At 39.4% G+C, this 26,762-nt stretch overlaps 1 protein-coding gene across 1 annotated transcript; it reads left to right on the top strand.

Moving 5' to 3' along the window:
- Positions 1-8,744: 8,744 nt before the first annotated feature.
- On the top strand, positions 8,745-26,289 carry LOC307168920 (uncharacterized protein; the record flags this gene model as incomplete). Its single annotated transcript, XM_079889225.1, has 25 exons — positions 8,745-8,874; positions 8,976-9,134; positions 9,285-9,431; positions 9,708-9,854; positions 10,142-10,288; positions 10,589-10,741; positions 10,853-11,008; positions 11,198-11,344; positions 11,446-11,604; positions 17,818-17,964; positions 18,253-18,399; positions 18,688-18,834; positions 19,135-19,287; positions 19,396-19,551; positions 19,738-19,884; positions 19,986-20,144; positions 20,868-21,014; positions 21,174-21,320; positions 21,624-21,776; positions 22,447-22,605; positions 22,745-22,891; positions 23,855-24,007; positions 24,678-24,836; positions 24,976-25,122; positions 26,085-26,289. 25 exons carry the CDS (start codon positions 8,745-8,747, stop codon positions 26,246-26,248), a joined length of 3,777 nt encoding a protein of 1,258 aa, XP_079745351.1. The 3' UTR covers positions 26,249-26,289.
- Positions 26,290-26,762: the final 473 nt, after the last annotated feature.

The following is a 26,762-nucleotide window of genomic DNA, read 5'->3' as shown; positions in this document are numbered from 1 at the left end:
ATCCGGACAGTATTTCTGACAAAGTGACTTGTTAGGGGTTCAAGCATGAAATGCTGAAACCCTATTGTAATTGTAAGGATTCGTAAAACTGGTCGTGCAGGCCAAACCGTAAGGCCTAGAGACTTGAAACCTGGCCAGATGGTAGGCCTCAATTTGGGGACAACCTATCAGAGTATGACCCCGATTGGCCCATAGGTGGCGCTACAGCGACCAAAAGTACAAAATCGCTCATAACTCTTGTTGAACATGTTAAAAACCTACTTTTGCAAACTAGTCCTTGTTTTTTTGCCCAATCGGAACCAGACCAGTCTAGGACAATTCTCTGGACTCTCTAGATCAATAATTATCGGACCATAGGTGGTGCTATAACTGTTAAAACGCTTTAAAACCATATATTTCCTATGGTAAATTCCCTGTATTGGCTGTGAATGGTGTTTTCCATGTATGATCATACAGTTTTCATATCATAATGTTCAAAACCAGTGCAGTACAATTCACTGGACTCTCTAGATCAATAATTATCAGAAAAAGTTCTTCATTTTGATGGCTATAATAGGGTTACTTTAAAATGTAGCCTTGACCAATGTACCCGAAAGCCTATATCTCTTCAATGACTGCTCAGATCTTCTTAAAAACAAGTCAGAACATGTGAAATATTACTCTGAACAAGCATGAAAATTTTCAGACAGATCGGACACAATTTGCCTCTATAACAGTTAAAAAAGGGGAAAATTATATGAATATAATGGTATATTAAGCCAATAAGTGATATTTTACTGCCCCCTGCTGTTTAAAATAGTCATTTTGTCATACTATTTAATATTGTTCTATAATTCCTATTTAGACTTTATAAAATCACTCTTTTTACATCTACAATCACATTTAGTGAAAATTCATCTATTGAAGTATTACTATTGACAATTGACCCTTCGCAGGGAGCTTGATTGACAGGCGATCTAACCAATCATAATCCGCCATCCGCCATTTTGTCCGACAAAGCAGTCAGGAGAGATAGCATGTCTTGTGTTCATTCATGTTTATTTGATGCTATAAATGAACTAGACGGAAGAGATGATCGGTTCACGAGCAGATTTAACTGATGCTCTACAGCTATCTGTCAGACACATTTAAGAGCCACAAAACGGTATGTATCGTTTAAATTTCTTTTAAAAAATGACCAAATTTGAAAGGTGAGACTTTATTTAATATGTTTAATATCAAAATAACCGAAAAGTAACCTGGTCTGTCCTGTCTGTCAGTGTGTTGTCAGTCTCCTCTCTGCTCCGCGATGTATTTTTCACTGCGTGAGAACATGGTGTGGCGTGAGAGCAGCGTAGCTTGTCGGACATAGCGACAGTAACTAAGGGGGGCGGGTCTTTGCGAACGGTCAATTGTGTCACATTGAGAAATGTGAATCTTGAAGGAGACTTGCAGTAAACAGTTTGATCACATCATATAGTTCAAATGTCTGTATCTACAACATAATGTGTGTGTGTAGTCTTAGGTTTCTGAATAAATTCTGAATCATCTGATTAATAGTTTACAAAGACTTTGTGAAATGTTTATAGACCATTCAAATATATTTTCATAATGACATATCCCAATAGCATTGAAAAAAACAACAACAACATTTGTCTGTGTGTGTGTGTGTGTGTGTGTGTGTGTGTGTGTGTGTGTGTGTGTGTGTAAGCATGCATTATTGAGTTAACATGGAAAAACTGGTTTGCTTTAGTGCAGAAAACTGGTGAAAATCGTGAAGTTTAATGTGAAAGTGAGCCAATAAGTGATCTTCTACTGCCCTCTGCTGGCCAGTCTACTTATTAATGAAGTCTTTTCACATGTGCTTTTGCATTCATTAGACACTAAACAATCACTTGTATAACAATAACTATTACAACACAATCATATTTTGTCAGTGTTTATCACTTCATTTGCACTGACACTTCACATAATTGCTAGTAATGTGGTAAATCATGGTAAATCACGCTAGAAACATGGTAAATCATAGTACATAATACTAGAATGTGGTGTATCAAGGTAAATCATGCTAGAATTCTGGTAAATCATTCTAGAATGTGGTAGGGCTGTCACTTTTGTTAAAAAATCCTGTTCGATTTTTGAGACATAAGTGTTCATTGAATCGATTGTAAAATCGAAAATTGAAAAATAAAACGCCAAATATGGGCAAATCCACGGACAACTAACAGGCATTAAGACGAACGTAAAGAGGGCGCGCCGCGCCTGACGCGCTCAAGTCAGCAATATTTCTGATGATTTATTGGCGTGAAGTTTCGCGCACAATGACTAGTGCAACATTCTCGAAAAGCAATAAGCAGAGTGGACTGCCATAGCAGCATATATGAAAAACATTACCTCAGTCTTCAACATGGCTGTGTTTACGATTAGAAATGTCAAACAAATTTCGCCTACGTAGGCGTTTGTTCACAGTTTTGTAGTAAAAAGAGACACATTATGCAAAAGGATCATTTGCTGTTATGCGTGTTTGTCAGAGCCTGCAGTTGCAAATGACGCGCGTTCGCTGCGGGCATAACATGACGAGCTGGACGCGCTCCGAGAAAAGACCGTTAAAATCGATTCCCTATTTTCGTTTTCGAAACTTGCGTTGGTTGGTCCGATCGATTGTGCAATCGATTTTCGAACGTAAAGTGACAGCCCTAGAATGTGGTATATAATGGTAAATCATACTAGAACATGGTAAATCATGGTAAACTATGCTAGAACAGGGTAAATCATGGTAAACCATGATAAATCATGATAAACTATGGTAAATCATGTTAGAATGTGGTATATCATGGTAAATCATGCTAGAGCATGGTAAATCAAGGTAAACTAAGATAAAACCATGGTAAACTATGCTAGAACAGGGTAAATCATGGTAAACCATGATAAATCATGATAAACTATGGTAAATCATGTTAGAATGTGGTATATCATGGTAAATCATGCTAGAACATAGTCTTTTCCATCTATGATGTCAGTGGTTACATGCTTGCTAAATAAAACGTTATAACTTTTGATGCTTTTGTGGCCTTAACTGCTTGAACCCCGATAAATGCTGCTTGCAGCTTTAATTATATAAATTATTGTGTTGAGTCTATAATTCCTTGTAAACTAATCAAAATCTTTCCCAATAACAAACCATGGGTCACCAGAGAAGTTAAGGCTGCTATAAATAAGAAGAAAGCTGCTTTTTACAGTGGAGATAAAGAAATAATTAAAAACGCTCAAAGAGAGTTGTAAGTCATTATCAGACAGGGCAAATTAAAGTAGGCCCTATAAGGAAAAGGTTTAAGGAAATATGTCCTGCGAAAACAACGCAAGAAGTGCTCAAAATACGAAGTTCAGACATTGTTCCGAGTAGCATAAGCCCGATAAGGGAGGATGAAAGGAAAAGGAAGGAAATGTTTATTTTTTATTTTTTATGAGGTTAAGTGCTCACGGAAGAGATGAGTATTCAGTTGTCTTTTGAATGTTGTCAGGGATTCTGCATTCCGGATGAGGGTGGGGAGAGCATTCCACTAGCATGAAACCGTGAATGAGAATGTTCTGGAGAGTGATTTTGTGGCTCTCTGTGATGGTACCACGAGCCGTCGCTCATTGACTGATCGTAGGCTTCTGGTAGGGATGTAGGCTCGTAGGAGTGAGTGAAAGTAGGAGGGAGCTGACCCTGTGATAGATCTGAAAGCAAGCTTCAATCCCTTGAACTTGATGCGAGCAGCGAGTGGTAGCCAGTGCAGAGAGATGAACAGAGGAGTGACGTGGGCCCTTTTTGGCTCGTTGAAGACAAGACATGCAGCATTCTGAATCATTTGTAGAGGTTTAGTTGCACATGATGGAAGTAGAAGATTTGGCATACATAACATTTAAATGTACACTTCTGTATACAATGACCTTTATCTTGATAATGCTTTTACTTAAAGGGGTCATCGGATGCAAAATTCACTTTTATATGGTGTTTGCATATAAATGTGTCTTTGCAGTGTGTGGACACAGCACTATTCAATGAAGAAAATCCATTCGCTCTTTTTTTTTTAATAGTCAAAAAGCCTAAACACTCTCAATAATCAAGCCGTTTGAATTTTCTATGACCACTGACGGTCTGTCTCGTATTAGCATATTTCCGCCCTCAGTACTGTCCACCCAAGGGGTAATCTTTCAGAAAAAACTGAAGCTTCCCCGGGGGCCGCCATTGATTAGCTGACCATCACCTGCTGTTAGCATTCCATTGACTCACATTCATTTTGGCGTCACTTTGACAGCGAATAACTTTTACATCTTAGGCGTTTAAAGACTCCATTTGTCCATTATTTATTTCTAAAGAAACACGAAAATGTATAAAAGGCTCCATTACCTTGTATCTTACGTCATGGCCCCGTAGAAGCAGTTTTCGTAAAAATAGGCTAACGATTGTGTCATAACCACGCGACTCTCTGCCGCACAGTAGAGAAATTACCGTATAGACAGGAGGAGAAGCTCGCGGGCAATCGGGGGACGTGGAGGTGAAATGACAAAATAATTAATCAGAATACTTCGCAAAAGTTTCTCCTGCTCCTAACTCATGGACACCTCCTACTCACACTCTCCGTCTCTGCAAGTTTCGGAAGGGAATGATTCAGATTTCTCTTGGCAGCTACTAGAAGACAGACAGGTTGCTCAAGTCACATCTACATCGTCAAGCTCAGATTGAGTCAGCGCAGTACGCTCAGCAATCAGGAAGTGAGTGCTTCTAATTGACTTCACTTTTCTCCGTTGAATCCAATGGGGTCGCTGTGTCCATTTCTTTTACTGTCTATGTGTCCACCAAGGCAGGTTGCCAAAGCAGCACTTTATTTGTCTTGTGTGGACAACCCCCATCAGTGATGCGCGGGTCAATGTATAAACAACCCGCACCCGACCGACGTTTTCAACTAACCCGCCCGCAACTCGGGCCGCAAAAAAAGAAAATATTGTACCTGACCCGCTTCCTGACCCGCATTTTTTAAAAGTAGTAAATGCTCATCGTAGCGTCATTAGGCCATAGATGTAGGAACTAGGGGTGCTGTATAGCCTAGTGTTATGTAATAAAGGCTTGATTTATTCATTTATTTCGTTTCATTTTCGTAACAATTAAGATGCTGCATGTGTTTATCCAGTCTAATCGAAGTGTGCGTCTCTCCCCCGACTTTCCCAACAAAAATCCCGCCCCCTCTCAGAAAATTCATAAAACTGACATTACTGAGCTATATGCGTTTAAAAGTAGCCTATTAAAATGGTACAATGGCATTGCTCAGTTCAACGTGTTGGGAATTCGGGCATTTTGTCCCGCGTCAGGATTTATTCAAAAGTTAATAACGCTCAACATTCAAAAGGTAAATAAGGATTTCCCACTTGTATTAGTAGGCTTAGGCTATTTCGCCACGTGGATAATTGAAGCTCTCACAAGCACAACATTTGTGTATTTGCGGAGCTTCCACTCCCCAGTCTTCACCTTTTCACTTGCCTCCATCTCTACCTGCAGACTGAGCTTGTGCGTCATAAAAGTGTAGGCCTATGTAGTTCATAGAAAATTGTGTCTAGTAGCCTACTATAAATTACAAAGGTTTAATTGGCATCTTTATTTCAAACGACCCGACCGACCGCGAACCGAATATCATTAAAAATATTTTTGGATGACTCGTAACCGCGGGTAACCGCGGGTGACCGCAGGCACCCGCTCATTTTGGATCAACCCGCGCATCACTGACCCCCATGGAAGAGAGGGGTGGGGTGAGCAGTTGCTCATTAAAATTTAAAGAGCATGCACCGAAACGGGTCGCTGTGAACAGAGCTGTTTTTGAGGAGGTAAAAAGTGTGTTGTTTTACACAACCATTGAGGAATTTTAACCAAAGTGTGTTACAAACTTTACAAGAAGACATGAAAATGGGCTGTAACTCTGATTAGGCCGATTGGCATCCGATGACCGCTTTAAATAGTTCTGTGTGTATGTATAATAAAAGCATAATTGATTTCAGTCCAGGCGATTGCAAAAAAGGCTATACTCTCATTTTATATATCTTGCATTGAATGTCTGTTTGTTCAAAACGTATAAACGAACGTTAGCGTCTTTAAAAGTGCTATCACATATAAACTTTTATGCAGTATGAAGTAGTATTTTATTTTTTATTTTTTTTACAAAAGCTACTCATGTTCATGATAATATGTTTTTGTACATATGACACCTATGGCTTTTAGATTCTGATATGTCATATATTTGTTCTATTTTACAGAAAAATACAGGATGTCTGGATGAATAAAAGAAAATCCACATTTTGAAGAAATATGCTAAAGTTACCTTGAGTGTGAAACATGGCCAGTGAAGGTACAATAAATTAAAACATACTTTTGTTAGAAATCCTGCAGTATATTTTCAGCATAATCAATAATAAGAAATTTGATATTACATTTGATTACATTTTAGTTGTCAATGTAACAATCAAAAGAAGCCCCAGTTAAAATATTAGTTAATTTTGTGCAATTTCAGTTAAAGTAAATTTTAAACTAAAATGATGAATTAGTGAAAGATAATTTTTTAAAAATAATTATACATTTTTGTCAAATATGGCAGTATTTATTATAAATTATCTTTTTTTTTTAAATGTATGTCATGTTTAGTTTCATTGTTATGTTCAATTTCTAGTCATGTTTTTTTTTTGTCATTGTTTTGCCTGTGTTCTAGTTCATCATTAGTTGAAATGGTTTTCTGATTAATCCTCACCTCACCACAGTGTTTGATTGTTCTCTGTTTATTAAACTGGATATATATTTCATTCTGTATCACACATCTCATTCTTGATGGTTAATCTACAGCTCACCTGTGAAAGTCACTCACATGCGATCACAGCAATACCAAAGATCCAACGATGTCCCGTCCGACTTTTTTTCTTTCTTTCTTTCTTTTTTTTTTGTCAGAGAAGCGTTGTATTTTGATATATGTGTGTGATATAGAAGAAAAGACAAAAAAGCAAATTCCGTTTCATGCCAACTTTAAGAAAATGTATAATTTCTCAATTTCAGGGAAAATATTACAATACCTATTAGGAGTCCTCATTGCTATCCTGCTGAACCATGGATGTGTTGTGGGCACTTTCAATTTTTCAGAAATAAGTATGGATTTACAGGTAGGGAAATATCATACAACAATGAAAATCATGAAATAGAATGATGAACTTTCCTGTCTTTTTAAAATATCAAATCTAAGATTATTTTAAGACTTTTATTAAGATACACAGTATGCATTAACCCCGAACACTGTTAGTGTATGTATGTATGTATGTATGTATCCGAACACTGTTGGTGTATGTATGAATGAATGAATGAATGAATGAATGAATGAATGAATGAATGAATGAATTTCAGTATGAGAAAACATGAAAAATTTCATTGAAAGTCTGCAATAAAATGTTTTTTTTTTTTCTTCTGTCTTTCATTTCATTTCATTTCAGTTTAGCAACACAGATGAGCCAGTACATCATATAAGACGAAGAAGTCCAGGTCTGATTCACAGTTTTGTCCTCTACTCAATACAATGCCCTAACAATAGTTTGATGTTTTTTGTATAAAAATAAAGATACATTATTTTATTTTATTGGCCATTTGTTTTGAGAGAGTTGCTTAATTGTCATTGTTTTGCTTAGGAGTAAAGGCCTATTGCACACATGGTTATTAAAATCACATTATGTTTCCATATGTATAGATCCAGTTGAATACATTATGGTTGTGGAAACTATTGTACCTGAAAATGTAGAGATCAACAAAATCAGATCTTTTTTGACTGCTGTTACACTTCCATTTCAAGTGGACAACAGTACTGAAATTACAGCTTTGAACATTTCAACAGGTGAGCCTGTTAAAACCATCATCATTCATCAGCTAAAAATCCTTCTGATGTCTATAGTTTAACCTACTACTAAAGTTATAAAAAATTAAAGGAACACGTCGATTTTTTTGGGACTTTAGCTTATTCACCGTATCCCCCAGAGTTAGATAAGGCCATACATACCTTTTTCATCTCTGTGCGTGCCGTAACTCTGTCTGACGCACCCACCGCTAGCCTAGCTTAGCACAAAGACTGGAGGTAAACGGCTCCAGCTAGCATACTGCTCCCAATAAGTGACAAAAAAAGCCAACATTTTCCTATTTACATGTTGTGATTTGTATAGTCACAGTGTGTACAAATAACAAGGACACATGACACTGCCATCTTCTAACCGTATACATACTGGGAACTATATTCTCAGAAGGCGAAGCACTGCTACTTGGGCGGAGTGATTTTAAACATACATTTATAACATACCTACTGATATCTACTCTGGTAATCATTGCACTCCTCTGCTTTTCAGTGTGTTCATTGAACCAAACTCAGTATCAGTGTAATTGTGAGGGTCTGTTTGTTTGGCCAAATGACACGTGTCACTCATACGAGGCCTGTGATGTCATCACTGATGGATCATGTACATGTATCAATGCCCTTCCAGTGGATGGACAGTTCTGTCAAGGTGAGACACTATCTATTATTGTATGGAGTTTTGTTATAAAGATATTAACAACACATTGATCTTCTTTTAAATTATAAAGCTTAGGCTACATAGAAGGTCATTAAAAAAACTGACTTTTTTATTTTAAGAATTTAATTAATTGTACTAATTGTTCGGCTCAACCTGCTTCTGTTTTTGTTTTGTTTTTTGCAGTACTGCCTTCTAACTACATGGTTGACATTGATGTGAGATTCTTTGACTTGTCCCTGGTGAACTACTTACAGAATCTCGTCAGAAATATCAGCCTGCCTTTGACTCTGAGCAACAGCATAAAAATCACAGATATCGACATGACTACTGGTGAGAGCTGAATGTTTTATCATGTCACATACTAAGATGAGTTCAGTATTAGGACAAATTGACAGTTTGAACACAGTTTAATAAATCCTATTCTATTACAGTGTGTGGGTTAAATGGAACACAATATGAGTGCAAGTGTGAGGAGCGTCATGTTTGGCCCAATGACACCTGCAGGGCCTATCATGAGTGTGATGAGATTGTGGGAGGCACTTGTGGATGTATTCAAGCTCTCCCTTCAGAGGGTCCGCTTTGCCAGAGAGGTAAGAAATCACATTAGATCACAAATGTACTGATTGTAATTGTAGTAACATGACCAGTATGGTTTTACTCGGTGACACTTGACACGTTTTGGTGGTTTAGAAATCTTAACATTATTGCAATAGCTTCTCACTCTTTTTTTTTTTTTCCAGACATCAATGAATGTGAAGATGCAGTGTCAGTTTGTGGTCAATACTCAGATTGTATTAACATCATTGGGAGTCACATGTGTTCATGCTGGAGTGGATTTAATACCTCCAATAAAGACAGTCCTGTGAGTCGCAACAACTCATGTCAGGGTGAGTATTATCAACTGATTTTGTTTTCTGTTTTTGTCTCATAAAATTGAGAGTACAGAGCTGTTATTTCTTTACAGTTTGTGTGAATACTAGTGTGCGTTTTAGATGTTCCTGTTTGAGGTGTAACATCACCGAACAAAAAATGTTTTTTTCTTTTTTACCATCTTGGAATTATAATATCAATACTTTTGTTTAAATACCAGAAGTCTTTCATGTCTTTAGACTTTTTACCTAATTTAATACTGTAAACATAATTTTTTTTTTTTTTCTCCATAGATATAAATGAATGTCAGGTCAGTCCATCTGTATGTGGTCCAGACTCCAACTGCACAAATGAAATAGGAAGTTACAATTGCTCATGTTTGGATGGATTCACTGTGACAAACTCAAGTCTCACCATCAGCATCAGTAACCCGTGTAGAGGTAAATCCTATAATCACATTTATATACAGTCTAATATTTGGAAAATAACCTAGTGTAGTTTTTTAGACTTTTAATTTTTTGCAATAAAATCATATTTAACACTGAATTGTTAATTAAACAACAAACAAAGCAATTAATTTTTTTGTAACTGTTGCATACTAAATTTTATTCGTCCTCTATTTATAGTTACCAAAACATAAGAAAACATAGATTTGAATTAAAGTGACGTTCTTATTTCAGTGTTCCTATAACAACAATACCTTTTTTCATATCGTCTTGTAATATAGATGTTAATGAATGTCTAAAGACATCAGAGTTTTGTGGTCTAAACTCTCGTTGCACCAACTCAATTGGGAGTTACAACTGTTCCTGCTTGAGTGGGTTTACTGTAACAAATATGAATCAACCAATCAGCATCAGTAACCCATGCAATGGTGAGCATGTAGAAAATATACTTCATGATGTATTTGATTTATATTGTAAGTAAATTTGACAGAAATATCAATTCAATCTATTATATGGTTTGGTGTGTGTTTCTGTCGTTTCTGTTTTCAGCCATGATAAAAGCTGCTTAAATACATAATCAAGTTGTTTAAAAAAAACCTGTTACATGAAATCCTATTGGCCTGAAAAAATCATTGTCTGTTAATAATTTTCTTTTGTGAACTTTGATTATTGTATTTGTAGGTAAAAGGGATTGTCATGATTTATTTTTTTGATCTTTTTTTCTACAGTGACTCTACCTTTGACTGAATATCTGATTGAAATTCAGATCAATAGTGTGGTTAGTAGCGTCACTGATCAGCTGAGGACCCTTCTGATGTCTTTTAATTTGCCCCACATAATCAGTGACAGCACTAACATTACAGAAATCAACATAACTACTGGTACTACGAGCTCTGTCTCTGCTTAGTAATGTTAAATAGCTAAGATTAAACTTTATACGTCATGAATACTGACAAATTATTTGATGTTTGGACTCTTCTTGTGCTTTTCAGTGTGTTCATTGAACCAAACTCAGTATCAGTGTAATTGTGAGGGTCTGTTTGTTTGGCCAAATGACACGTGTCACTCATACAAGGCCTGTGATGTCATCACTGATGGATCATGTACATGTATCAATGCCCTTCCAGTGGATGGACAGTTCTGTCAAGGTGAGACACTATCTATTATTGTATTGTATGGAGTTTTGTCATAAAGATATTAACAACACATTGATGTTCTTTTAAATTATAAAGCTTAGGCTACATAGAAGGTCATTAAAAAAACTGACTTTTTTATTTTAAGAATTTAATTAATTGTTCTAATTGTTCGGCTCAACCTGCTTCTGTTTTTTATTGCAGTATTGCCTTCTAAGTACATGGTTGACATTGATGTGAGATTCTTTGACTTGTTCCTGGTGAACTACTTACGGAATCTCGTCAGAAATATCAGCCTGCCTTTGACTCTGAGCAACAGCATAAATATCACAGATATCGACATGACTACTGGTGAGAGCTGAATGTTTTATCATGTCACATACTAAGATGAGTTCAGTATTAGGACAAATTGACAGTTTGAACACAGATTAATAAATCCTATTCTATTACAGTGTGTGGGTTAAATGGAACACAATATGAGTGCAAGTGTGAGGAGCGTCATATTTGGCCCAATGACACCTGCAGGGCCTATCATGAGTGTGATGAGATTGTGGGAGGCACTTGTGGATGTATTCAAGCTCTCCCTTCAGAGGGTCCGCTTTGCCAGAGAGGTAAGAAATCGTCTCGGTTACTAATGTAACTTCGGTTCCCTGAGATGAGGGAACGAGTATTGCGTAAGTAGCTTAGGCTATGGGAAAACTCCTTTTTTCGAGAATATTGAAGCCATTTTTTAAAAACGCAGTGTAGCTGCACAGCACTCACAGATGAGCGGCGAGCATGGTCATTGGCTGAGCTGCGGCAACTGCACGAACCTATGACGGGGCGGCTCAGACACGTAGTCCAATCAGACACGTCAGAGCCCGCCAAGATGGGCATGGCCAGAGGCTATAAATTGAGCCCATCGTACGTCAAATTTCTTTAGGTTAAATCTACTGAAGCAATCCTTGACCAAAGCTCAAGCACGGCAAGTTACGCAATACCTGTTCCCTCATCTCAGGGAATCGAGGTTACGTCAGTAACCGAGACATTCCCTTTTCGAGAGGTCTCTCCTTTTGCGCAAGTAGGTTACGCTATGGGAACCCCATTCAAAACGCCGTGTGTGCTTAACTTCGCTCTAATAAAAGCCTGAGGCAAGATGCCTGAAGCTTAAGAGTAAAGTATGAACCCAATAAGCCGGTCAGTGACGGGCTTCATAAGGGAAAAATGAGGAGTGGGCCTAATGAGGGCCTAACCTTAATAATGATATTTAATGTATAGTATATATATATAATATATATGAATATATATGAACTACAGTTAGTGTAAAACAGGACTGGACAATATCGGGCCCATGTTAAACAGAAACCCCTTATATGATGAATGGTATAAAATATGAACCATAGTTCGTGTAAAAAAAGGACCGGATAGTATCGGGCCCACGTTTTATGGGGGTTTTGTGCTTACACATTTCATACTGACAGTACCATGGAATGCAGAGCAGGGACTTGTAGGTTATAAAACCTGATAAATGTGGACGGCGAGGCCCAGCCGGCCGCCGCACAGATATCCTCGATGGGTATTCCACTTGACCAAGCCGAAGACGAGGCCATACCTCTTGTGGAATGAGCTCTGATGCCTAAGGGGCAGTGAAGGCCCTTAGACTCATAAGATTACTATCCAGCTATCCAGCGCGATAATCTCTGCTTTGAGACAGCTAGACCTTTGGTGTGGCCGCCAAAGCACACGAAAAGCTGTTCTGACTGTCTGAATTAGCCCATCCCAGTTTCTGGGATGCACGTTAATTTCTAGATCAGTTCGTCTCTGATTAATGCAGCAAAGTCTGCATGGAAGATCGTTTCTGTCTTCCCATTGTCTCTCTAGCCTCCTCGCCCCCTTGAGGAAGCGGACCATAAGTTCGTTCCTTCCTAATGTTTATCCGGCCACAGGAGCGTGTGATGCTGTTATGGCCGCTACATATACTTTGAGCGTGGAGGGGGTGCGTCCAGAAGCTCTTGTAAAAAGGCGAGTACACTCGGTATCTCGCAAGAGTGGGGGTTCAAGTCAAGTCAAGTTTATTTATATAGCGCTTTTCACAATACAGATTGTGTCACAGCTGCTTCACAGTATTAAATTAAAATAATACATCAATGTTTGTTTCTAGTGGAAAACGTCCACGTTTGGTAATGCTGATCAATAGTATTGTTGATTGATTGATTAATTAAATTAAATATCCCCAACTGAGCAAGCCAAAGGCAACAGTGGCAAGGAACCGAAAAAACTCCATCAGGTGACCTGATGGAGAAAAAAAAAACCTTGGGAGAACCCGGGCTCAGTCGGGGGCCAGTTCTCCTCTGGCGTCTATGAACTAGAGGTCGGATTTAACTGTAAGATTAAAAGTATTATATGAATGCCTGGCTGAAGAGATGCGTCTATAATCTAGTTTTAAACTGGGAGAGCAAGTCTGAGCAACGAACAGTATCTGGAAGACTATTCCAGACTTTTGGAGCTAAATGTGAAAATGCTCTCCCTCCTTTGGTGGATCTGGATATCCTAGGTATGATCAAAAGCCTCGAATTTAGTGATCTTAAAGAGCGCGATGGATTATAGGGCAATAGAAGATCCGTTAAATAGACTGGAGCTAAGCCGTTTAGGGCTTTATAAGTCAGTAGCAATACCTTGTAATTAATACGGAACTTTATAGGTAACCAATGTAGTGATGATAAAATCGGTGTTATATGATCATATTTTCTTGATCTAGTAAGAACTCTAGCGCCGGCATTTTGGACTAACTGTAGCTTGTTTATTGAGGATGCAGGACAACCGGCTAATAAAGCATTACAGTAATCTAGTCTCGATGTCATGAATGCATGAACTAACTTTTCTGCATCAGAAACTGATAGCATGTTACGTAGCTTAGCAATGTTTCTAAGGTGGAAAAAGGCTGTTCTTGTAACATATGAAATATGATTTTCAAAAGACAGGTTGCAGTCTAATATAACACCCAGGTCTTTTACTGTAGAGGATAAAGTAACAGGACATCCTACTATGTTAAAGTTGTAGTGTGAGAGGTTTTGTGGGCGGTTTTTTGAACCGATGATTAGTACCTCTGTCTTGTCTGGATTTAATAAAAAAAAATCAGTTCAGGCTCTTAGTGGCACACCAGCCAGAGAACACTCTCCAGTCGAGGGCGCTCTTGCTTCAGTGATGGTTTTCAGCACCCTACCCGGGAGGCACCCGGGTACCCGTTGAGGGGCCATACGTGAAGGGCCCATAAGTCGGGACGGGGATGCCAGATCCTCCCGTTTGCCTGCCTGAGGAGATCTCTCCTCAGCGGAATTGGCCATGGGGCTGATTTCAGCATTTGTGTCAGCTCGGGGAACCAGAGCTGGGTCCTCCAGAGAGGGGCTATAAGAAGCACTGCACATTTTCTCTCCCTGATCCGTTTGATGACTTGAGGCAGCATCGTACAGGGGACGGTTCGGCCATTCGTGGGCGAGTGCGTCCGTGCTCTTCGAGAAAAATAATCGGCAATGAGTGTTGTCTTCGGAGGCGAAGAGGTCAGAGGGTGGAGAGACCATTCCCCTGGGGGAACATTGTTTCTGGATAACATATCCGCACCCTGGTTCAGAATGCCTGGCACGTGCGCCGCCCGCCGCCCTCGGACCAGGACGTGTTCGTCTTTTAGATATGGAAGCAGGGCTCTGAGCGCTAAAGCGACAGCTCTCATCTCCACACAATTTATGTGTAGGCGCTTCTCTGGGCTTGACCAAAGGCCAGAGACGGGCCTGCCCTCATAGAGGGCTCCCCAACCTAGGTTGGAGGCGTCTGTCGTGATCACTTTTCTCCTTGAAATCACACCCAAACTCAGCCCAGACTGGTACCAGTCGATAGCTTTCCAGGGAGTCAGGGCTTTGATGCAGCCGTGATTCACTCTGATCAGTAAGTGGCCGGAGCGCCATGCGTGAGCTGGGACACGGCTCTTTAGCCAGCGTTGGAGAGGGCGCATGTGCAGTAATCCGAGCTGGAGCGCCTCTGATGCTGAGGCCATAAGACCCAGCATCCTCTGGAATCGTTTGAGGGGGGCGCGGGCACCTGCTCTGAAAGATGCCGCTAGGCGCCGAATAGAGAGTGCACGCTCTGAAGTGTCTGTGAGCGCTCTTTGTTCAAGTGTCTGAGATCTAGGATGGGTCGGAGACCGCCATCCTTCTTCGGGACGAGGAAATAGCAGCTGTAGAAACCCGACTCGCTTAGTGAGGGGGGAACTGTTTCGACCGCGCCCTTCTCCAGCAGTTTGAGCACCTCGGTGCAGAGAATATGTGAAACGTCTTTTCTCACTTTCGTCTCGACCACTGCTGAAAAGCGCGGCGGTCTGCGAGCAAACTGTATCGAGTAGCCGTGTTTTATTGTGTTCAACACCCATTTTGATATGTCGGGGATAGTTTCCCAGTCTTTGGCCCGTACCGCTAGGGGTTGAATAAAGGCTGGGGGCGGGCCGCTGTGAGATAGGGACCCGGCCGTCAGGCCGACATGAGCTGTTAACGCCGTGTGTACAGCGCTCATAAGTGGGGGCGTGCACTGTGCAGCGGGCGTACCCATAGACACACTTGCAGCATGAGTTAGAGGAAAAACTGATGTGGGAACAGCATTTATGTGTAGACGTGCGCACTGAGGAGTAGGCACACAGTCTATTTTTATTGTTTCTCCCACACTGGTTGGGGGAGAGTGAGCGTCGAGTCGACAATACTTGTATGTAGGGGTGCGTGCTGTGAAGCAGGCACGCGCGCTACATTTATGAAACTTCCAGCATGAGCTGGGGGAGTGTTTGGGACTGTGGGAACAGTGCTTGTGTGCAGGGGTGCGTACATGACTGTAGACACGCACTCTACATTTATGAAACTTCCAGCATGAGCTGGGGACATGTTTGAGACTGTGGGAACAGTGCTTGTGTGTAGGGGTGCGTACGTTATCGTGGGCACGTGACCTACAAGTGACAAAGACAACAAAGGGCTCTTTTCGTGCTTTGTGTGTGTTTGTTTGCAAGTGAGCGTGTTTCGTAACCGGCCCATTGACTGCAATATAGACATTTCCAGCCGCCTGTGAGGAGGGGACTGGGGAATGTTTGAGAAGCTTTGGGGAGATCGGTCCGGCCTCGGCGGGACTCAAACTCTCCCTTTTTCTTCCTGTGGCTAGGAAGTCTTGCGAGGCTCGGGGTCCAACGCAATCTTAGGTCGGGGTCCCCGCCTCTCAGGGAAACGTCAGCGCGTAGCAGAGCGAGAGCGGTGACAGACTTCAGCCGCTGGCCAGGGCTGAGTGACCGTCGGCGCTGCCTTCACATGAGGAGGCGGCGGCGCCTTCTTCTGGTGGCTCGACGTGGAGCTAGAGCGCTTTGGTAGAAAGTGCCACATAGCCTGCGACGCCTTCTGAGCTTCAGTGAAGTGTTCGGCAAACCCTTTGACGGCTGGACCAAACAGCCCACTCGTGGAGATGGGCGAGTCAAGAAACGCCGCCTTATCTGCGTCCTTCATGTATGTCAGCGTGAGCCACAGGTGCCGCTCAAGAACAGTCACGTTTGCCATGCTGCGGCCGATGGACTGGGCTGTCGACTTCGTGGCTCGCAGGGCCAGGTCAGTGGCGCTACGTAGATCCTTAAAAGCCTCTGGGTCAGGTCCAGACTCGTCGATAGAACAGAGAAGCTTGGCCTGAAACACTTGGAGGACAGCCATTGTGTGAAGCGCCGATGCAGCTTGACCGGCGGCGGCGTATGCGTGACCGGTGAGAGCTGAAGTAGTGCGGCAGGGCTTCGACGGATGAGAGGCTTTGGCCTTCCATCCAGCAGCAGTGGGCGGGCAGAGGTGAGCGGCCACGGGCTCTTCGAGGGGAAGAATCGCGTCATAGCCTTTATCCTTCGTGCCGTCCACGGAGGAGAGCGTTGAGGAAAAGGAATGTTTCAGACGAGCTGAGTGTGGCGCCTTCCACGACTTAGTGAGCTTGGCGACAAGGCGAACCCGCAGTATGGGGAGATCCATCACGTCGCACTCAGGGCAGCCGCCCTTGGCGAGTGCAGTTTCTGCATGGTCCCGGCCCAGGCAGGAAGCGCAGAGGATGTGGTGATCTCCTCCGACGAGAGGGCCTCTGCACGAGGCGCAGTTGGTGCAAGGCATTTGCAACAACGCTCGCTGGAAATTATTCTCTTTTAGTAATGTGTTGCAGCGGCGAACACACAGCAAAAAGGATACGGCACGCCGGATAGGCGCAGCAGAAACAGCGGTAGAAGGCGGGGCGAAGGAAGCCGGCTTCCTCAAGCCTGCGAAGCAGGGGCTGGTTCCTCTGGAAGCTTGTCAACGGCGGCGAAGGCTTAATAATCAAGAGGTTCAGCGAAGTGGTGGTTCGCTGAAGGAGATTTTAATCTAAAGAAATTTGACGTACGATGGGCGCAATTTATCGCCTCTGGCCACGCCCATCTTGGCGGGCTCTGACATGTCAGGGCGCGAGTTGCCCTGATCGGACTACGCGTCTGAACCGCCCCGTCATAGGTTCGAGCATTGCCGCAGCACAGCCAATGACCATGCTTCGCCGCTCATCTGTGTGTGCTGTGCAGCTACACTACGTTTAAAAAAAAATGGCTTCAATATTCTCAAGAAAAGGTGTTTTCACATAGCTTAATCTTCTTACGCAATAGGAGAGACCTCTCGAAAGGGAACACATTAGATCACAAATGTACTGATTGTAATTGTAGTAACATGACCAGTATGGTTTTACTCAGTGACACTTGACACGTTTTGGTGGTTTAGAAATCTTAACATTATTGCAATAGCTTCTCACTCTTTTTTTTTTTTTTTTTTCAGACATCAATGAATGTGAAGATGCAGTGTCAGTTTGTGGTCAATACTCAGATTGTATTAACATCATTGGGAGTCACATGTGTTCATGCTGGAGTGGATTTAATACCTCCAATAAAGACAGTCCTGTGAGCCGCAACAACTCATGTCAGGGTGAGTATTATCAACTGATTTTGTTTTATGTTTTTGTCTCATAAAATTGAGAGTACAGAGCTGCTATTTATTTACAGTTTGTGTGAATACTAGTGAGTTTTAGCTGTTCCTGTTTGAGGTGTAACATCACCGAACAAAAAATTGTTTTTTTCTTTTTTACCATCTTGGAATTATAATATCAATACTTTTGTTTGTTTAAATACCAGAAGTCTTTCATGTGTTTAGACTTGTTACCTAATTTAATACTGTAAACGTAATAGTTTTTTTTTTTCTTTTTTTTCTCCATAGATATAGATGAATGTCTGGTCAGTCCATCTGTATGTGGTCCAGACTCCAACTGCACAAATGAAAGAGGAAGTTACAACTGCTCATGTTTGGATGGATTCACTGTAACAAACTCAAGTCTCACCATCAGCATCAGTAACCCGTGTAGAGGTAAATCCTATAATCACATTTATATACATTCTAATATTTGGAAAATAACCTAGTGTAGTTTTTTAGACTTTAAATTTTTTGCAATAAAATCATATTTAACACTGTTTGTTGTTTAATTAACAATTCAAAGCAATTCATTTTTTTTTTAACTGTTGCATACTCAATTTTATTCGTCCTGTGTTTATAGTTACCAAAACATAAGAAAACATAGATTTGAATTAAAGTGACGTTCATATGTCAGTGTTCCTATAACAACAATACCTTTTTTCATATCGTCTTGTAATATAGATGTTAATGAATGTCTAAAGACATCAGAGTTTTGTGGTCTAAACTCTCGTTGCACCAACTCAATTGGGAGTTACAACTGTTCCTGCTTGAGTGGGTTTACTGTAACAAATATGAATCAACCAATCAGCATCAGTAACCCATGCAATGGTGAGCATGTAGAAAATATACTTCATGATGTATTTGATTTAAATTGTAAGTAAATTTGACAGAAATATCAATTCAATCTATTATATGGTTTGGTGTGTGTTTCTGTCGTTTCTGTTTTCTGCCATGATAAAAGCTGCTTAAATACATAATCAAGTTGTTTAAAAAAAAAACTGTTACATGAAATCCTATGGCCTGAAAAAATCATTGTCTGTTAATAATTTTATATTGTGAACTTTGATTATTGTATTTGTAGGTAAAAGGGATTGTCATGATTTATTTTTTTGATCTTTTTTTCTACAGTGACTCTACCTTTGACTGAATATCTGATTGAAATTCAGATCAATAGTGTGGATAGTAGCGTCACTGATCAGCTGAGGACCCTTCTGATGTCTTTTAATTTGCCCTACATAATCAGTGACAGCACTAACATTACAGAAATCAACATAACTACTGGTAAGAGCTCTGTCTCTGCATAGTAATGTTAAATAGCTAAGATTAAACTTTATACGTCATGAATACTGACAAATTATTTGATGTTTGGACTCTTCTTGTGCTTTTCAGTGTGTTCATTGAACCAAACGCAGTATCAGTGTAAATGTGAGGATCTGTTTGTTTGGCCAAATGACACGTGTCACTCATACGAGGCCTGTGATGTCATCACTGATGGATCATGTACATGTATCAATGCCCTTCCAGTGGATGGACAGTTCTGTCAAGGTGAGACACTATCTATTATTGTATGGAGTTTTGTCATAAAGATATTAACAACACATTGATGTTCTTTTAAATTATAAAGCTTAGGCTTCATAGACAGTCATTTAAAAAAATGACTTTTTTTAATTTTAAGAATTTAATTAATTGTACTAATTGTTCGGCTCAACCTGCTTCTGTTTTTTATTGCAGTACTGCCTTCTAAGTACATGGTTGACATTGATGTGAGATTCTTCGACTTGTTCCTGGTGAACTACTTACGAAATCTCATCAGAAATATCAGCCTGCCTTTGACTCTGAGCAACAGCATAAATATCACAGATATCGACATGACTACTGGTGAGAGCTGAATGTTTTATCATGTCACATACTAAGATGAGTTCAGTATTAGGACAAATTGACAGTTTGAACACAGTTTAATAAATCCTATTCTATTACAGTGTGTGGGTTAAATGGAACACAATATGAGTGCAAGTGTGAGGAGCGTCATGCTTGGCCCAATGACACCTGCAGGGCCTATCATGAGTGTGATGAGATTGTGGGAGGCACTTGTGGATGTATTCAAGCTCTCCCTTCAGAGGGTCCGCTTTGCCAGAGAGGTGATTCATTGAATTTGCATAATCATGGATTTGTGATGTTGCAGTTGTTATAATAGTCTTATATATTCAGGTATTTTATAAATACTGTTAAACATTGACCAGACGTCCCGAAATCTAAGCTCTTGTTCCGAATCCCGAATCCGGCCCCAATTGTTCCGAAAATTACTAAAGCAAAATCTTGAGTATTTATTGTCTGATAAAACATTAAAAACTGTCCGTGGAGGTTGAGTTGTCCTGTAGCCAGCCCCCGCCGACTGCTCATTAGCTGCAGCATCTTTATTGTTACTTTTTTTTTAAGTTATACAAAGATACCGTAGGCGCGAATTTAGATATGCATTGATAAGCGAGCACAAGTTGCTGCAGCCGCGAGGACAGTGAATAATGTGCAGCCAGTCGTAAAGGAGTGATTGATTGGTCGCGGCACTGTGTGCAAATTTCTGATGTCGGGTTACACAAAGCAAATTATCTACCCAATTATTTAGTTTTCTTATTTAATGAGCGACAATTTAGTTGTAATAATAATTTTGGCATACTAAGGCTTATTAGCGGTATAGGCTATAGGCTGAAAGGTCTGATTTACGCACTGTTACAACAGCTAAATTATTATTAATTTTTTTTTTTTTTTTTTACAATGACATTGAGTCCCGAATTTCAGCCAATCTCATCTGGTCACCCTACATTTGATATATAAAACTGTTTTTCTGAAATGCGTTTCTTTTCCAGATATAGATGAATGTCTGTTCAGTCCATCTGTTTGTGGTCCAAATTCCACCTGCACAAATGAAATAGGAAGTTACTATTGCTCATGTATGGATGGATTCACTGTAACAAACTCAGATCATCCCATCAGCATCAATAATACATGTAGAGGTATATTCTATAATCAGATATTTGTATAACATTGAGAGTTTTGCTCATGATTGTTATTGTTAATTTAGGCACACAAAGTGTAAGGATATATATTTTTTTTAAATTACATTGACCCTCACATTTTTACGCACACCATTATCATATCTTCCTGTAATATAGATGTGAATGAATGTCTAAAGACATCAGAGTTTTGTGGTCCAAACTCTCGTTGCACCAACTCAATTGGGAGTTACAACTGTTCCTGCTTGAGTGGGTTTACTGTAACAAATATGAATCAACCAATCAGCATCAGTAACCCATGCAATGGTGAGCATGTAGAAAATTTATAACACGTAACTGACAGCTGAATGTCTAAACAGTCAGTTTCTATTTGTTCTACATGATTCAAAGCTTTCATATGCTTGATGGATGATATCAGACTGGTACTTTTAATCCTGTTAACTGCCATGCTTTTATCATTTGTTTTATTTCTGATAATGAATGTCTCAACTCCTTGTCAATGTGTGGCCCAAATGCTGATTTTTACAACTACGGAAACTATTCATGCTCTTGTTGGGAAGGATATAACATTACAAAGATGAATGAAACTTTTTCTGTTTGTTCTTCCAGCACCACTTTCTGAGTCTGAGTATGAGATTGAAATTGATGTAAGTGTCTTTGATTTGTCGCTGGTGAACAACTTACGGATTCTCGCCAGAATTATCGACCTGCCTTTCACTCTAAGCAACAGCATAAATATCACAGATATCGACATGACTACTGGTGAGAGCTGAATGTTTCATTCATGTCAGGTGAAAATAAAACATTTGATGAAGAAATACTATTAGACTTAATTAAACGGCTATATATAAAATAGCCTTGCTAAATTGCGCCATCTTGAGACTCAACGTGGCTTCTGAATTTAATAAAAAATTGTCTGGGAGAACTTCAGTTTTCTTTTAATATGAAGCACAAACCTTCTGATGAATTGCTGGAATCTCAGGAGTCCCCAGTTAAAGGAATAAAACGCATATATCGCTTAGAAGAACAACAAACTGGCAAGATAAACAAATCGCTTAATGAGAATGTAAAATAGAGAAAGACAACAAAGACATACCATTGTTGCTAAACATGTTAGCTAAGTCAGTAGAGACTAATATGAAATTCTAATAATAATGTTAATAGTGTAGTATTGGTGTGGTTTTCTACATTGTAATGTAATATTTTATTAGCAGAAGATTTATGACAAAATCCAAGTTGGATAATAAAGTATGTTAATCTCAAATCAACATTCCATGATCAGATATAATGTACTGTTAGCCTGTCATTATTAGTCCCCTTCAGGGTCATATAAGGTCCTGATCAACCTGATTCTTTTTTTAATAATAAGATAAATATTAAGTTTAACCATAATGTATAAACTGTTCTGTCATACCATGCCATTGTGTTACAGTGTGTGGGTTAAATGGAACACAATATGAGTGCAAGTGTGAGGAGCGTCATGTTTGGCCCAATGACACCTGCAGGGCCTATCATGAGTGTGATGAGATTGTGGGAGGCACTTGTGGATGTATTCAAGCTCTCCCTTCAGAGGGTCCGCTTTGCCAGAGAGGTGATTCGTCGAATTTGCATAATCATGGATTTGTGATGTTGTAGTTGTTATAATAGTCTCACATATTCAGGTATTTTCTAAATACTGTTAAACATTTGACATATTTAAACTATTTTTATGAAATGTGTTTCTTTTCCAGATATAGATGAATGTCTGTTCAGTCCATCTGTATGTGGTCCAAATTCCACTTGCACAAATGAAATAGGAAGTCATTATTGCTCATGTATGGATGGATTCACTGTAACAAACCCAGATCATCCCATCAGCATCAATAATACATGTAGAGGTATATTCTATAATCAGATATTTGTATAACATTGAGAGTTTTGCTGATTGTTATTGTTAAATTAGGCACACAAAGTGTAAGGATTTTTTTTTTATTATTATTACATTGACCCTCACATTTTTAGGCAAACCATTATCATATCTTCCTGTAATATAGATGTGAATGAATGTCTAAAGATATCAGAGTTTTGTGGTCCAAACTCTCATTGCACCAACTCAATTGGGAGTTACAACTGTTCCTGCTTGAGTGGGTTTACTGTAACAAATATGAATAAACCAATCAGCATCAGTAACCCATGCAATGGTGAGCATGTAGAAAATTTATAACACGTAACTGACAGCTGAATGTCTAAACAGTCAGTTTCTATTTGTTCTACATGATTCAAAGCTTGCATGCTTGATGGATGATATCAGACTGGTACTTTTAATCCTGTTAAAGGTGCTCTAAGCGATGTCACGCGTTTATTAGGCCAAACCATTTTTTGTCACATACAGCAAACATCTCCTCACCATCCGCTAGCTGCCTGTCACCTGAACACACTGTAAAAAAACGCGGTCTCTGTAGACAGCCCAGGCTCCATAAACGGCAAGAAAAACAAACTGGGCTAACCCGCACCACGAAACATAACAAACTGTTCCAGCCAATAACCGACAAGAAGGATTTGGGGTGGGGTTTGGGGGCGTTAGTGCGCGGATGAGGAGGGAGGGAGGGTCTAGCTAGCCTCCGTTTTGTTTGACAATACTTTAAACGTCAACAAGAAGTGACGTCACCCAACATCACTTAGAGCACCTTTAACTGCCATGTTTTTATTTGTTTTATTTCTGATATTAATGAATGTCTCAACTCCTTGTCAATGTGTGGCCCAAATGCTGATTTTTACAACTACGGAAACTATTCATGCTCTTGTTGGGAAGGATATAACATTACAAAGATGAATGAAACTTTTTCTGTTTGTTCTTCCAGCACCACTTTCTGAGTCTGAGTATGAGATTGAAATTGATGTAAGTGTCTTTGATTTGTCGCTGGTGAACAACTTACGGATTCTCGCCAGAATTATCGACCTGCCTTTCACTCTAAGCAACAGCATAAATATCACAGATATCGACATGACTACTGGTGAGAGCTGAATGTTTCATTCATGTCAGGTGAAAATAAAACATTTGATGAAGAAATACTATTAGACTTAATTAAACGGCTATATATAAAATAGCCTTGCTAAATTGCGCCATCTTGAGACTCAACGTGGCTTCTGAATTTAATAAAAAATTGTCTGGGAGAACTTCAGTTTTCTTTTAATATGAAGCACAAACCTTCTGATGAATTGCTGGAATCTCAAGAGTCCCCAGTTAAAGGAATAAAACGCATATATTGCTTAGAAGAACAACAAACTGGCAAGATAAACAAATCGCTTAATGAGAATGTAAAATAGAGAAAGACAACAAAGACATACCATTGTTGCTAAACATGTTAGCTAAGTCAGTAGAGACTAATATGAAATTCTAATAATAATGTTAATAGTGTAGTATTGGTGTGGTTTTCTACGTTGTAATGTAATATTTTATTAGCAGAAGATTTATGACAAAATCCAAGTTGGATAATAAAGTATGTTAATCTCAAATCAACGTTCCATGATCAGATATAATGTACTGTTAGCCTGTCATTATTAGTCCCCTTCAGGGTCATATAAGGTCCTGATCAACCTGATTCTTTTTTTAATAATAAGATAAATATTAAGTTTAACCATAATGTATAAACTGTTCTGTCATACCATGCCATTGTGTTACAGTGTGTGGGTTAAATGGAACACAATATGAGTGCAAGTGTGAGGAGCGTCATGCTTGGCCCAATGACACCTGCAGGGCCTATCATGAGTGTGATGAGATTGTGGGAGGCACTTGTGGATGTATTCAAGCTCTCCCTTCAGAGGGTCCGCTTTGCCAGAGAGGTGATTCGTCGAATTTGCATAATCATGGATTTGTGATGTTGTAGTTGTTATAATAGTCTCACATATTCAGGTATTTTCTAAATACTGTTAAACATTTGACATATTTAAACTATTTTTATGAAATGTGTTTCTTTTCCAGATATAGATGAATGTCTGTTCAGTCCATCTGTATGTGGTCCAAATTCCACTTGCACAAATGAAATAGGAAGTCATTATTGCTCATGTATGGATGGATTCACTGTAACAAACCCAGATCATCCCATCAGCATCAATAATACATGTAGAGGTATATTCTATAATCAGATATTTGTATAACATTGAGAGTTTTGCTGATTGTTATTGTTAAATTAGGCACACAAAGTGTAAGGATTTTTTTTTTATTATTATTACATTGACCCTCACATTTTTAGGCAAACCATTATCATATCTTCCTGTAATATAGATGTGAATGAATGTCTAAAGATATCAGAGTTTTGTGGTCCAAACTCTCATTGCACCAACTCAATTGGGAGTTACAACTGTTCCTGCTTGAGTGGGTTTACTGTAACAAATATGAATAAACCAATCAGCATCAGTAACCCATGCAATGGTGAGCATGTAGAAAATTTATAACACGTAACTGACAGCTGAATGTCTAAACAGTCAGTTTCTATTTGTTCTACATGATTCAAAGCTTGCATGCTTGATGGATGATATCAGACTGGTACTTTTAATCCTGTTAAAGGTGCTCTAAGCGATGTCACGCGTTTATTAGGCCAAACCATTTTTTGTCACATACAGCAAACATCTCCTCACCATCCGCTAGCTGCCTGTCACCTGAACACACTGTAAAAAAACGCGGTCTCTGTAGACAGCCCAGGCTCCATAAACGGCAAGAAAAACAAACTGGGCTAACCCGCACCACGAAACATAACAAACTGTTCCAGCCAATAACCGACAAGAAGGATTTGGGGTGGGGTTTGGGGGCGTTAGTGCGCGGATGAGGAGGAGGGAGGGTCTAGCTAGCCTCCGTTTTGTTTGACAATACTTTAAACGTCAACAAGAAGTGACGTCACCCAACATCACTTAGAGCACCTTTAACTGCCATGTTTTTATTTGTTTTATTTCTGATATTAATGAATGTCTCAACTCCTTGTCAATGTGTGGCCCAAATGCTGATTTTTACAACTACGGAAACTATTCATGCTCTTGTTGGGAAGGATATAACATTACAAAGATGAATGAAACTTTTTCTGTTTGTTCTTCCAGCACCACTTTCTGAGTCTGAGTATGAGATTGAAATTGATGTAAGTGTCTTTGATTTGTCGCTGGTGAACAACTTACGGATTCTCGCCAGAATTATCGACCTGCCTTTCACTCTAAGCAACAGCATAAATATCACAGATATCGACATGACTACTGGTGAGAGCTGAATGTTTCATTCATGTCAGGTGAAAATAAAAAATTGTTTGGGAGAACTTCAGTTTTCTTTTAATATGAAGCACAAACCTTCTGATGAATTGCTGGAATCTCAGGAGTCCCCAGTTAAAGGAATAAAACGCATATATCGCTTAGAAGAACAACAAACTGGCAAGATAAACAAATCGCTTAATGGAATGTAAAATAGAGAAAGACAACAAAGACATACCATTGTTGCTAAACATGTTAGCTAAGTCAGTAGAGACAATTCTAATAATAATGTATCAGTTAATAGTGTAGTATTGGTGTGGTTTTCTACATTGTAATGTAATATTTTATTAGCGGAAGATTTAAGACTAAATCCAAGTTGGATAATAAAGTATGTTAATCTCAAATCAACATTCCATGATCAGATATAATGTACTGTTAACCTGTCATTATTAGTCCCCTTCAGGGTCATATAAGGTCCTGATCAACCTGATTCTTTTTTTAATAATAAGACAAATATTAAGTTTAACCATAATGTAT

This window comes from Squalius cephalus (genome assembly GCF_949319135.1).
Source record: "Squalius cephalus genome assembly, chromosome: 12".
In the NCBI taxonomy this organism is placed as follows: Eukaryota; Metazoa; Chordata; class Actinopteri; order Cypriniformes; family Leuciscidae; genus Squalius; species Squalius cephalus.
This window is presented reverse-complemented; position numbering and strand designations above follow the sequence as displayed.